This window comes from Puma concolor, chromosome C2 (genome assembly GCF_028749965.1).
Source record: "Puma concolor isolate L17-30 chromosome C2, mPumCon1.1.hap2, whole genome shotgun sequence".
In the NCBI taxonomy this organism is placed as follows: Eukaryota; Metazoa; Chordata; class Mammalia; order Carnivora; family Felidae; genus Puma; species Puma concolor.
Genome location: NC_141675.1, coordinates 104,693,614 through 104,708,802, shown reverse-complemented (window position 1 = coordinate 104,708,802; position 15,189 = coordinate 104,693,614). Strand labels below are relative to the sequence as shown.

The 15,189-nt window shown below is 36.4% G+C and overlaps 1 protein-coding gene across 1 annotated transcript in view; it reads right to left on the bottom strand.

Moving 5' to 3' along the window:
* Nucleotides 1-787: 787 nt before the first annotated feature.
* MYH15 (myosin heavy chain 15) overlaps nt 788-15,189 on the bottom strand; it is a 146,543-nt gene continuing 132,141 nt past the window's right edge. Inside the window, exons 39-41 of the mRNA XM_086675516.1 lie at nt 4,122-4,217; nt 3,081-3,215; nt 788-1,031 (exon numbers count right to left, since the gene is read on the bottom strand). Of these exons, the coding sequence (XP_086531642.1) occupies nt 1,017-1,031; nt 3,081-3,215; nt 4,122-4,217 (246 nt within the window). The 3' untranslated portion in view covers nt 788-1,016. The remainder of the gene's footprint in view (nt 1,032-3,080; nt 3,216-4,121; nt 4,218-15,189) is intronic.

Here is a 15,189-nt window from a genome sequence, read left to right as displayed (position 1 = left end):
AGCTATCACAGTGCCTGGGGCCATACCATGAGCTTAACAGCATAAAATGAACAGCTGCATCTCTACCGCTCCCTCTCAAATGTGGTGAAAATTTCTCTTGTGACCAACTCCAGTCCAGAACAAACAGAGAAAGGAAATCCAGGAAATGTACCTCTCGCTTAGCTACATTGGCACAATACAAAGCCAGCATTCCCCCTAACACTAAACTGATCATCTTATATGAGAAGCTGTTTCAGTGTTGAAAAATGCACAGGCATGTAGTCCACCCAGGTATAGATTAGGAGGATTCTTATCTACAAGTTCTAAGTACCTGTGACTATATGTAAATTACAGTGTTAAGAGAAAAGTTGATCAACTCCCACCATTAGTGGCTAAAAATATACTTATTGTTGGAGGAGTCCAGCAAAACTCATTAACTTCAGTAATAACAATTTACTAACATACCCTAGGCCTCATCGTCCATGTCTTCCATAATTTTTTTTTTTTTTAAATTAGTCTTTTTTTTTTTTTTAATTTTTTTTTTTTTTCAACGTTTATTTATTTTGGGGACAGAGAGAGACAGAGCATGAACGGGGGAGGGGCAGAGAGAGAGGGAGACACAGAATCGGAAACAGGCTCCAGGCTCTGAGCCATCAGCCCAGAGCCTGACGCGGGGCTCGAACTCACGGACCGCGAGATCGTGACCTGGCTGAAGTCGGACGCTCAACCGACTGCGCCACCCAGGCGCCCCTAAATATTTTGCATTAAAAGGCAATAGGTATTTTTTTAACTTGAGAATTTAAAAGACTCTTTTATGTAAAATGTTTACTTGTATTTGAGGACCAAAAAAAATCCCCATTAACCTGGGAAGCAAGGATACTCTATTACATTTTCTAATCACCTTGTTTAAACTGCTTTTCACACCACATAAACATGCTTTTTTTAATGCTTGTTTCAAATGCAACTTAAGTTTTCAGCAATCAAATGGTACCATCCTTGGACTTGTCCAACTTCTGTTTTTCATAAGCAAGGACTGCTTATTCTTCATGAGCCTGAAAAACAATATGAGTGTGTTCTGTGAATTCCTGTGACTTTCATCAGTGGCACACACACCCAGAACCAAGCCCAGTCCCTTCCAGAGTAAGCAGACCTCAGCCAACTCCTCATTAGCTTCAAAGGGATACGGGGAATTGAGGCAATTATGTGCATTACACAAAGCAGACACAGGTAATTCATCTGAAGGACGTGCTTGGGTACTCGCAATTTTCTGCCTGCCAAGCCTTGCCAGTGAAGGCAGCGCCCTCTACAAAAGAAAAGGAAAGGCTGTGGCCATATTACCACTGGCTCCATAGCTGGGACACACAATTCTATCAGCAAACGTTTTCACTTGGTTTATGACAGTTGAGAGATTTTCAGGCTTTCCTTCTATAAATGGGAAACAATTAGTCATTGCACTGCCAAGGATGGTTTTCCTATTCATCTTGGGCCTCTCAGAAGCAATTTCTGCTTCACTCATTTTATTCTTTGTTGGAAACAACTGTGACAAAGTCGAATACATTACATCTGTTTTGCAGCCCTTTTGACCTCCTACAGCTGAGTGCAAATGTAGCCTGTGTGAGGCATTTCCCCAAACAAAACTATTATGTGCAGTTGAGGGGCAGGCATATTGGTTTATATGCACCCAAAACCAATGTCATGACCCTCTCAAATTGTGGCCAGAGTTCAAACCACTCAAGTGGACCTTTGAACATAGGCCTTATCCCTAAGACAACTATTCAAGCATCAATAAGAAATTTCTGGAGTGTGCCAATGACCCATGCTTCTCATATTTAGATCTAAACCTATTCAATACAACCAACTTTTAGATTCTCCTTCAAAAGAGATTATTTTGACCTCCTTCCAGGTAGTATTTATTATGGACAACCCTATTTACTTACCCTGCAGAGTTATTAGTAATTCATTTATAAGAAGACCAGGCAGGTACCAAATTTTTAAAAATGAAATGGTGGCTCTCTGTGCTAGAGACTGCTAAGTGTTTTATAGGCATTCCATAAAGGACAGCTAATGTCTTATCTAATGTTCTTTAGTTCATTTCTCCTAAAGCTAGACCTTATTTAAACACCCTGTGTTCCTGGAAAATCTAATAAGAAAGCTGAGCTTCCTATGGTCTCAATGTTAGTATAACCCCAAAATTCATATGTTGAAATCTCAATCCCCATAGTGACGGTGTTAGGAGGTGGGGCTTTAAGTATGAGGGTGGAGTTCTCATGAATGGAATCAGTGCCTTATAAAAAAAAAATCCCCAGAGAGCTCCCCCCCACACCCCCACTCTTTCACTATGTGAGGACACATTGAGAAAAGGGCTATGAGGAAATGGCCCTCACCAGATATTGAATCTGCCAGCACCATGATCCTGGACTTCCCAGCCTAAAGAACTGTGAGAAATGTTTGTTGTTTATAAGCCACCCAGGTTCTGGCATTCTGTTATAGCAACCTGAACACACCCGGACAAGCCCACTGTTCAATGGTCTTTGTCATGCTGCCACTTTGCTGGTAAAGTTAGGGTAGTGCCCGTACCATGGGATCAGAATAGTAGTGTCATAACCCACAGATATGGAAATATCCTTTCTCCTTGCTTTAGGACAGAACCAGGAGTAAAGCTAGAAAAGACAAGTGCATTTATTCTCCACTGCCTCAACTTTAAACCTCACCCCCCAGGTCTCCATACTGATTCAGTATAAAGTCATGTACTTGTCTACCTAGAAAGACTTCTCTTGGAGTTTCAAGCATATCCATCTTTCAAACTTTTTAAATTATCTTTGTTCTCTGGACTTCTGACTGTTCTATAAAAGTGAATCTAGGACCTGGAATTCAGAGTCTACAAGTTCACCTGGAATTAAGAATTTGAGAAGTATAAATACAATGTGCATTCCACCCAAATGCTTAGCACTTCATATTACCTGGACAAGGAGAATTTAGTAAATAGGGAAGACTTTAAAGGGAAGGGGATGGGCAACAAAGAGATTTCTTGTTCTACTCGTTGTATGACATGAACCCTAAACACACACACTTTAAGAATTAGAGTTGAATATCTGACATACCTTTTTTGTAAACTCTTTTGCTTTCAACTTGAGTTTATTGACTTGAGATTCTGCTATCTCTGCCCTTTCCTTAGCTTCGTTTAACTCGTGTTGCTGCTTCTTATACTTGGAAAAATATTGATTGGCTTGTGCTTCCTATAAAAATTAAAAAAAAATGAAAAAAAAAATCCCTGTGCTTAGTCATTTTCTCTGCTTTGACATGAGAAAGTTGAAAAATGTGTGAAAGGAATATAAACTTCTGAGTGTTGAATGGAATATATTTTGGTATGATATGATATATAAGGATTCAGACTTTCTAGCAGGCATGATACCCATTTTTATAAGCATTGTTTTCTGGAAATTTAGAATCTGCTCAGCACGTTCCACTAATTGGATGTAGTATGGTTTTCATGGGCATCTTATGTGTTAGAAAAACCACAATTGTTTTGCAAACAGCTAAACATCCTAGTTTACCTCTGAGTGAAGGGGGCTTATCTTTAAAATTATATGTCAACAAGTAATTATTACATATAGCAATTTTAGGCAAAATTATTGAAATAATTCAAAACCCCTGAAGAGATATTAGATATATATTATTAGATATAAGCCAATATATACATTACTTATGAATTACATTCTATGTAGCTATGAGTTGGCAACCAGCGTTGGCAAGTACATTTCAAATGATGACAGTTTTGGCCAGAGTTATGTTGAGGCTGTGAAACCACTCACCCAAGGATTTTTAGGGTGAGGAAGGCCCCAGGGTGACTATCTGGCCAAAAATTTGCCATCCCTATACGACATCATGTTTTTACTTGACTCATTTTTTTGCAATGCACATATCTGAGCGTAACTACAAGGTTGGTGGTGAAAGCTCTGGCTCCCTGAAGGAAAAAGTAACAATTTTTTGAGCATGGGTGATAATTCTAGTCTGAGAAAAACTAGAAAATGAACAGACTTTAAGCTGAGCTGGTCCTCTCTGACAAAGTGCTTACCTATCTCCATAAATCAAAAACAATGGCTGGGAAATCCATGAGGCTGTAATGGCCGCCAGGTACTTACTGCTGCCTCCATTTGCTGCTTGTAACTTTGTACTTTTAGCTGAAGTTTATCCATCAAAGTCTGCATCCTACTCAGATTTTTCTTGTCATCCTCTGCCTGAAATACATAGATAGGTATATGAAAGTGATTTGAATGATCCAGCAGTCTGCATTGGGAGTAGCCTCATGTGAGAAAATAAAAGGAAATTTATTTTAATTTTGGAGAGGGAGAGGGAGAGAGGGAGACAGAGAATCTGAAGCAGACTGCACTGTCAGCACAGAGCCTGACATGGGGCTCAAACCCACAGACTGTGAGATCATGACCTGAGCCCAAGTCAGGCACTCAACTGAGCTACCTATGTGTCTTGGTTAGGAACTTTACTAAATAACTTGAGTTGTGATTTGAGAAATGGGTCTTTACTTATTGTAAGTTCTGAGAAATTAGCAATGACAGTCACTTCTCCTAACAGTCCTCCCATCCTAACCAAGCTACACCAGCCTGTGGTTTCTCAGTAGGAATGAAGTACCATTATAACAGAAGCTGTGTGTACAAAACTAGAAACCAATCCTCTCCTGCCACTAATCAAACCAACTCTTCCCCCTTGAACTTTCTAATTGACTCTTGGTTTTGGATAATGGAATTATAGAAAGGTAAGTCTTCTGGAATTGTGGTGTGGGCATCAGCAGAGAGTGAGGAAAATTCTATGAACTGTGGGGACCTTGGTGTGTACATTCTCTCTGCTTCCATTGCAATCCAGGCTTGGGATGGACAAAAGAAATCTAGTAGGATAGTGTTTCTTAGCTGTGCTCTACAGAGCCCTGGGTGTTCTGAGGAAATAGGAGGTGAGAGGCACACAGGTAGGAAAGTCTCTGCATATCCCCCACTTTCTCATGCCCTTTTAAGTAGAGTATCTCCACTTTGGAGCTGTTGAACTTCCAAAAGAAGACCATCTCAGTTGGCTTGTGGTTGAGATACTGATTTTTTTTTAAAGTTTTTTTTTATTGTGAGAGAGACAGACAGTGTAAATGGGGGAGGGCAGAGAAAGAGGGAGGGAGAGAATCCCTAGCTGCCAGCACAGAGCCCAATGTGGGGCTTGAACTCATGAAACTAGGGGATCATAACCTGAGCCAAAATCAAGAGTCAGAAACTTAACCAACTGAGCCACCCAGGTGCCCCAAGATACTGATTTAATCAAGGTCTACCTCCTGCTACTCAAATGATTTTCCTCTTTTCATATTGTTTCATCAAATGTCAACTCCTTTGGTGACTTTCATAGTCTTTCTACTACCCTTCCACTGCCTTCCACAAACTTCCTCCACTCCAATTAAACTCATCTCCTGTTACCTCATAGTTCTCTTATTCCCTCCTCTGTAAGTTTAGTCAATATCTCCCCTTGGACACAATACCAAAGAAAGAGAAATGTCAAGTCTTTCCACAAAAGAGGACTATTTGCTTATCTTAGTACCTGCAGCCTAAGGAAGGCTTCTAATTTAACACACATCAAGGGGCTGACTGCAGTGCTCTCCAGAGACATGAAAGGCTGGTAGGCATCATATTCACACTTGCCCTCTGCCTCACTCCAGGTTGCTATCTCTCAGAAAGGAGGCTTGTGCATGTTTAGTGCCCTGGCTTGTGGATGCTCCCCAGAAAATACCCCATGAAGGCATGACTCTGGTGGCCAGTGGTACTTATGTTCATGGATCCCATAGGGCTGCAACAAATAGTGCTTAGCCAGCTGACCCCTCCCCTGCCATGTCACAATACAGAAGCAGAATATTGAAATGCCATCTTTCTGTCAAAGAGACTAATTCATATATCTTAGTAGCTGTCACTAAGAAGCTGGCTTCTAATTTAACATACATCAAGGGGCTGACTGCAATAGAGACTGGGCAGGCTATCTTCCCCACTCCAGTTTGCCAGTACTTCCAAGAAAGGAGTTTGTACACAGGTCTGGTGTCCTGGATTTTGTAGCTGCTGCCCAGAGGACACATCCCTTGATAGCTGGGCTCTGGTGACCAGCAGGGCTTGTGTTCGCAGGTCCAATGGTATGGCACAAAGAAACAGTTGTTAAATGGCTATCACCCCAAGGCTCAGCAGAAATAAAAACAGAAATGGCCATCTCCCAGTCTTCGCCTAGAAGAGGTATATATACATATTTTAAAAGCTCCTACCTGAGGATCCAGATTCCAATCAGCTTGCATCTAGGTACTGAGATCTGCCCCTTTTGGATACCAATAGACTAGGACACCCTAAACTCTTGGGAGCCACTACGAACAAAGAAGAGGGCTTGGACAATGACAAAGGTTTTAGAAACAACCAAGAGCTAGAGCATTGTTGAATAAGGATCATGTCCTACATGAGACCACTCATTCAAGACTGGGAGAGGTAGCTGTTTTACCTAATGCATAGAAATCAATGCAGAAAATCAAAAAAAAAAATGAAGAAACAGAGGAATGGGCTTCAAACAGAAGAGCAAAATAAAATCTCAGAAAAAGAGGTAAGTGATTTACCTGATAAAGAGTTCAAAACAATGGTCATAAAGATGCTCACCAAGCTCAGGAGAACAATGCATGAATGAAGTGAAAATTTCAACAAAGAGAAAATATAAGAAAGTACCAAACAGAATCACAGTAACGAAAAATAAGTGGACGGGGGTGCCTGGGTGGCTCAGTCGGTTAGGCGTCCAATTTCGGCTCAGGTCATGATCTCATGGTTCGTGGGTTTGAGCCCTGCATCGGACTCTGTGCTGACAGCTCAAAGCCTGGAGCCTGCTTCAGATTCTGTGTCTCCCTCTCTCTCTGCCCCTCCCTGGCTCACTCTCTGTCTCTCTCTCTCTGTCTCTCTCTCAAAAATAAAATAAACATTAAAAAAAAATTAGAGAAAAAAAGAAAAAGAAGTGGACTGAAAAGTACAACAGAGAGTTCAACAGCAAACTAGATGAAGCAGAAGAAAGGATAGTGAACTTGAAGACAGGGCAGTGGAATTCATGTCATCAGAGCAGCAAAAAGATAAAGAATGAAAGAGTGATGGCTTAAGAGACTAATAGAAGAACATCAAGCAGACCAACATTTGCACTCTAAGGGTCCTAGAAGGAGAATAAGGAGAGAAAGGGGCAAAAATTTGAAAAAATAATGGCTGAAAACTTCCCTAACCTGAGGAAAGAAAGAGACATCCAGATCCAGGAAGTTCAGAGACTTCAAATGAAATAAACCGAAAGAGACCCACACCAAAACACATAATACTAAATTGTCAAAGACAAGGAGAGAATCTTAAAAGTAGCAAGAGAAAAACAACTTGTTAACCCCATAGGACTCTATAAACAGATTTTTCAGCAAAAACTTTCCAGGCCAGAAGGGAAAGGTACAATACATTCAAAGTATTGAAAGAAGAAAAAAAATAAAAACCTGCCAATTAAGAATACTCTACCTGGCAAAGATGTCCTTCAAAACTGAAAAAGAGATAAACAGTGTTCCAGGCAAGCAAACGCTAAAGGTGTTCAGACCATTAGACTGGCCTTATAAGAAACATTAAAGAAACTTCTATAAACTGAATATATATAATTTATTATATAAATATATATACAACATATATATACATATATATTTATATGCATACACATATATATGTATATATATTTATGTATATATGCATACATATACATATACATGTATATGTTTATATGTATATATATATATATATATATATTTTCAGAATAATATAATGTTTGGTGGTGGGTAAATCACTTATGTATCTAGTATGAAGGTTAAAAGACAAAAATAGTAAAAAATAACTTCCAATATCTGTTAATGAATACACAGGATAAAAATATGTAAATTGTGACATCAACAAACATAAAATGTTGCCAGGGAGGACAGTAAAAATATAGAGCTTTAGAGTGCATCCCAATTGAAGTTTAAAATAGACTATCATAAATACAGTTTGCTTCATGTAAGCTTCATGGTAACCACAAAGCAGAAACCTATAGATACACAAAAGATAAACAGAAAAGAATCTAACCATACTACAGAAAATCACCAAATCAACAAGGAGCAAGAGAAGAAGAAAGTAACAAAGGAATTACAAAACAGTGAGAAAACTAACAAAATGGCAATTATGTGCATACCTATCAATAATTACTTTAAATATAAGTGGACCAAATTTTCCAATCAAAAGACAGAGTGGATGAATGGATACAGAAAGGAAACTCATCTAGCTGCTGCCTACAAGACACTTCAGACCTAAAGACACACAGACTAAAAGTTTTAAAGAATGCAACAAGATATTGCATGCAAACATTAACCAAATGAAGATGGGGTACCTATACTTATATCATACAAAATAGATGTTAGGACAAAGATCTCAATAAGAAGCAAAGGTCATTATATAATGATAAAGGGGTCAATATAACAAGAGGATATAGCAGTTGTGAATATCTATACACCAATATAGGAATATCTACATATATAAAGCAAATGTTAACAGACCTAAAGGGAGAAATAAACAGCAATACAATAAAAGTAGGGAACTTTAATACCCAATTTTTATTAATAGATAGATCAGACTGACAGAAAATCATTCAGGAAACATAATCCTTAAATAAAACATTAGACCAGATGGACTTAACAGACTGTATACATTCCGACCAAAAGGAACAGAATACACATTATTCTCAAGCATGCATATAATATTCCTCAGGATAGATCATATGTTAGGCCACAAAACAAGTTTTAATACATTTAAAAGGATTGAAGTCACATCAAGTATCTTTTCTGACCACAACTGTATGAAAGTAGAAATTATAAGAAAAAAAAACCTGGAAAATCCTCAAATGTAGGAAGATTAAACAATATCACTAAACAACCAATGAGTCAAAGAAGAAATCAAAAGAGAAATAAAAAAATACCTTGAGACAAATGCAAATGGAAATACAACATACCAAAACTTTTGAGATGCAGCAAAGGCAGTTCTGAGAAGGAAATTAATAGTAATAAATTTCTACATTAAGAAATGAATAAAGATCTCAAATAAACAATCGGACTTTAGGCCTTAAGAAACTAGAAGAAAGAACAAATACCAAAGTTAGCAGAAGGAAGGAAATAACAAAGATCAGAATGAAGATAAATGAAAATAGACTAAAAAGACAATAGAAAAAAAACAATGAAACTAAGAGCTATTTTTTTTTTAAAGATAAACAAAATTGATAAACGTTTAGCTGGACTCACCAAGAAAAAAAGGAGAAAGGATGCATACAAAAATAGAAATGAAAGAGGGGACATTACAACTGATACCACAGAAATAGAAAGGATCATAGAAACCACTAAAAACAATTATATGCCAAAAAATTGATAATCTAGAAGAAATGAGTAAATAAATTCAGTAAAGTTGCCAGATTCAAAGTTAATATACATAAATCTGTTGTTTTTCTAGACACTAATAATGAAGTATCAGAAAAAGAAATTAAGAAAACAATTCTAGTTACAAGTGCACCAAAAGAATAAAATAACTAAGAATAAACTCAACCAAGGAGGTAAAAGACCTGTACTCTGAGCTATAAAATGTTGATGAAAGTAAATGAAAATAACACAAACAAATGGAAGGATATTCCATGCTCATGGATTGGAAGAATGAATATTGTTAAAATATCCATACTATAGGGGTGCCTGGGTGGCTCAGTTGGTTAAGAGTCCAACTTCGGCTCACGTCATGATCTCATGGTTTGTGGGTTCGAGCCCTGCATTGGGCTCTGTCCTGACAGCTCAGAGACTGGAGCCTGCTTCAGATTCTGTGTCTCCCTCTCTCTCTGCCCCTCCCTGGCTTGTACTCTGTTTCTCTTTTCCTCTACCCCTCTCCCTCTCTCTGTCTCTGTCTCTCATAAATAAACATCAAAAAAAATTTTTAATATCCATACTGCCTAAAGTAATCTACAGATTTATTCAATAATACTCCTTATTAAAACACCAATAGTATTTTTCACAGATCTAGAACAAATAATTCTAAAATTTGTAGAACCACAAAAGACACCAATTAGTCAAATCAATCTTGAGAAAGAATAAAGCTGGAGGTATAATAGTCTCAGATTTCAAGATGTACTACAAAGCTATAATAATCAAAATAGCATGGTACTGGCATGAAAATAAACACATAGATCAAAAGAATAGACTAGGGAGCCCAATAATAAGCTTACATTTATATGGTCAGTTAGTCTATGACAAAAGCAACAAGAACATACAAAGAAGAAAGACAGTCTCTTCAGTAAATAGTGCTGGGAAATCTGGGCCACTACATGCAAAAGAATGAAACTGGACCACTTTCTTCTTAAAGCATACAAATAAATATACTCCAAATGTATTAGAGACTTAAATGTGAGACCTAAAACAATAAAACTCCTAGAAGAAAACATAGGAAATAGTCTCTTGAATGTTGCCTTAGCAACATATTTATGGATGTGTCTCCTTAGGCAAGGGAAACAAAAGCAAAAAGAAACTATTAGGATTATGCCAAACTAAAAGGCATTTGCACAGCAAAGGAAACCATCAACAAAACAAAAAGGCAACCTACTGAGTAGGAGAATATATTTGCAAGTGATATACCTGGTTAAAGGGTTAATATCCAAAATATATAAAGAACTTACATAACTCAATACCCAAAAAATCCAAATAATCTGATGTACAATGGGCAGAGCACCTGAATACAATAATAATACAAATAATACAAATACTAATTTGCAAAGATATAGGCACCTCTATGTTTACTGCAGCATTATTTACAGAGCAAGATATAGAAATAGCCTAAGTGTCCATCCATAGATGAATGGATAAAGAAGATATAGTATATGTATATAATGGAATATTACTCAGCCATAAAAAAGATGCAGTCTTACCATTTGCAGCAACATGAATGGACCTAGAAGGTATAATGCTAAGTGAAATAAGAGAAAGACAAACACCATATGGTTTCACTTATAGGTGGAATCTCAAAAATAAAATGAACAAACTAACAAAAATAGCAAAAACAGAATCTTAAGTACAGAGAACTGTGGTTCTGAGTGTGTGTGTGTGTGTGTGTGTGTGTGTGTGTGTGTGTGAAATGAACAAAAAGGGGTAATGGGAATGGGAGGTACAGGCTTCCAGTTTTGCAATGAATAAGTCATGGGATGAAGACATATACAGATTATAGGTAATATAGTCAGTGGTATTGCAATGGCATGATATGGTGGCAGATGGTAGCTACACTTGTGGAGAACATAGCATTACATCTATAGTTGTCAAATCACTATGTTGTACACGTGAAATGAATATAACATCGTATGTCACTTATATTGCAACAAAAATATTTTAAATAAACAAAATTGATAAACTTTTGGCTAGACTCACCAAGAAAAGAGAGAGAAGACTCAAACAAATAAAATTAGAAATGAAAGAGGAGACATTACAAGTGATACCACAGAAATACAAAGAATCATGAGACTATTATAAACAATTATATGCCCCAAATTTGGATAACCTAAAAGAACTAGATAAATTCTTAGAACATACAACCTACCAAGACTGAATCACGAGTAAAAGGAAATTTGAGGATATCAAAAATACAAGAAACAACAGATGTTGTCAAGGATGTGGGAAAAAGGAAACCTCTTGCACTGTTGGTGGGAATGCAAATTGGTGCAGCCATTGTGGAAAATAGTATGGAAGTTGCTAAAAAAATTGAAAATAGAAATATCCTACATTCCAAGAATTGCACTACTTGGTATTTACCCCAAAATACAAGAACACTAATTCAGAGGGATACATGCACCCCTATGTTTACTGCAGCATTATTTACAATAGCCAAACTATGGGAGCAGCTCAAGTGTCCTTTGATAGATGAATGGATAAAGAAAATGTGGTGTGTAAAGAAAAAGAAAGGGAGAGAGAAAAAAACAAGAAACAGACTCTTAACTATAGAGAACAGTGGTTGCCGGAGGGAGGTGGGTGGAGGGATGGAACTAGGGGATAGGGATTAAAGAGTATAATTATTATGATAAAAAATAAAAATGATAAAAATAAATCAAGCACAACATAAAAAAATCGTAACAGACAAATTACTAGTGAGGAGATAGGATTAGTAATCAAAAATCTACCAACAAATAAAAGTCCAAGACCAGATGGCTTCACTGGTAAATTCTATCAAATGTTTAATGAATAATTAATACCAATCCTTCCCAAATTCTTTTTAAAAAATTGAAGAAGAGGGAACACTTCCAAACTTCTTTTATGAGGCAAGCATTACCTTGATATCAAAACTGAGAGAGAGAGAGAGAGAGAGAGAGAGAGAGAGAAGGAAGAAAGGAAGCAAGCAAGCAAGGAAACTGAAAACTACAGGTCAATATCCCTGATGCACATAAATACAAAAACCTTCAACAAAATATTAGCAAACCGAATTCAGCAATACATCAATAAATCCAATAATCAAATTGGATTTATTCCAAGGATGCAAGGATAGTTTGATACCTGCAAATCAATGTGATATACCACATTAACAAAATGAAAGATAGAAATCATATGAACTTCTGAATATATGAAGAAAAATCATTTGACAAAACTCAACATCCATTCATGATAAAATCTCTCGATAATGTGAATATAGAGGGTTGTATCTCAACATAATAAAGACCATATATGAAAAACACACAGCTAACATCATACTCAATGGAGAAAAGTGGAGAGATTTTCCTCTGAGATTAGGAATGAGACAAAGATGCCTACTGTCACCACTTTTATTCAACATATTACTGGAAGTCCCAGAAGCACAATTAGGCAAGAAAAAGAAATGAAAGGCATCCAAATCAGAAAGGAAGTAAATGGTCTTGATTTGGAGATAATAGTATATGTAACAAAACAAAACAAAAAAACCCTAAAGACTCAATCAAAAACTGTTATAAATAATAAACCGATTCAGTAAAATTGCAGATGTAAAAGCAACATACGAAAATCGGTTGTGTCTCTGTATACTAATAACAAACTATTCTAAAGAGAATTTGAGAAAACAATCCCATTTACAAATGCATCAAAAAGAATAAAATAGTTAGTAATAAATTTAACCAAAGAAGTGAAAGATCTGTGCTCTGAAAAGTATAAGACATTGATGAAATAAATTTTAGGAGACACAAATAAAATGGAAAGTTATTTTATGCTCAGGGGTTGGAAGAATTAATATTGTTAAAATATCCATATTACCCATAGCAATTTATAGATTCAGCGCAGTCCTTATCATAATTTCAATTGTATTTTTCACAGAACAATTTGAAAATTTGTATGGAATCACAAAAGACCTCTAATAGCCAAAAGAATCTTGAGAAGGAAGAACACTCAAGTCATCATGCTTCCTGATTTCAAACTACAAAACTATAGTAATCAAAGTATTGACATAAAAACAGACACATAGATCAATGAAACAAAATATAATGTGCAGAAATAAACTCATACATATATGATCAATTAATTTATGACAAAGGAGCTAAGAATATACAAGGGTAGCCTCCTCAATAAATGGTGCTGGGAAAATTGGACACCCACATGCAAAAGAATGAAACTAGACCACTTTCTTATACTATACACAAAATTAGCTCAAAATGGCTTAAAGCCTTAAATGTAAGATGTGAAACCATGAAACCATAAAACTCCTAGAAGAAAACAGAGGGTAAGCTCCTTGAAATTGGTCTTGGCCATGAAGTTTGGATTTGACATAAAAAAACAATGGCAACAGATACAAAAATAAATAAGTGGGACTGCAGCAAACTAAAAAACCTCTATACAGCAAAGGAAACCTTCAAAAAAATGAAAAGGCAACCTATGGAATAGGAGGAAATATTTTTAAATCACATACCTGAGAAGGGATTAATATCTCAAATACATAAAGAATTCATACAACTGAATAACCAAACAGAACAGGAAACAAAAAATATGCTTTAAAAATGGGCAGAGGAACAGAAACATGCAAAGATGCTCAACATCATTAATTATCAGGGAAATGCAAATCAAAGCAACTATGGAATATCACTTCACACTGTCAGAATCACTATAATCAAAAACTCAAGAAACAAGGGTTGACAAAGATGTGGAGAAAAAGGAACCCTCGTGCACTGTTGGTGGGAATGCAAACTAGTACAGACACTGTGGAAAACAATAGAGAGGTTCTTGAACAAATTAAAGAATAGAGGACTGAATCCAGTAATGCCACTACTGGGTATTTATAGAAAGAATATGAAAACACTAATTTGCAAAGATAAATGCAGCTCTATGTTTATTGCAGCATTATTTTTAATAGAAAAAATATGGAAGCAATCCAAGTGTCCAAATGAAGTGTGGATAAAGATGTATATATACATGACAGAATATTACTCAGCCATAAAAAGAATGAAATCTTGCCATTTGCAACAACGTGGATGGATCTAAAGGGTATAATGCTAAGTGAAATAAGTCAGAGAGAGACAAATACCATATGATTTCATTCTTATGTAGAATTTCAGAAACAGAACAAACAATAAAGAGACAAATAAAAAAACAGACTCTTAACTATAGAGAACAAACTGGTAGTGATCAGATGGGAGATGGGTAGGGAAAATGGGTGAAATAGGTGAAGGGGATTATTAAGAGTATGCTTATCTCAATGAGCAGTGAGTAATGTATAGAATTGCTGAATCACTATACTGCACACCTGAGACTAATATAACACTATACATTAATTACACTGGAGTTTTATTTTTAATTTTTTTTTTATATTTTATTTAAATCCAAGCTAGTTAACATATAGTGTAGTAATGGTTTCAGGAGTAGAATTTAGTGATTCATCACTTACATATAATACTCAGTGCTCATCCCAACAAGTGCCCTCCTTAATGCCCATCATCCATTTAGTTCCCCCCCAGCATCCTCCAGCAACCCTCAGTTTGTTCTCTGTATTTAAGAGTCTCTTATGGTTTGTGTCCCTCTCAGTTTTTTAGCTTTCTTTTCCCTCCCCTATGTTCATGTGTTTTGTTTCAAATGAACAGAGGATCTGAAGAGATCTTTTTTCCAAGAAGATATACAAATGGCCAATAGGTACATGGAAA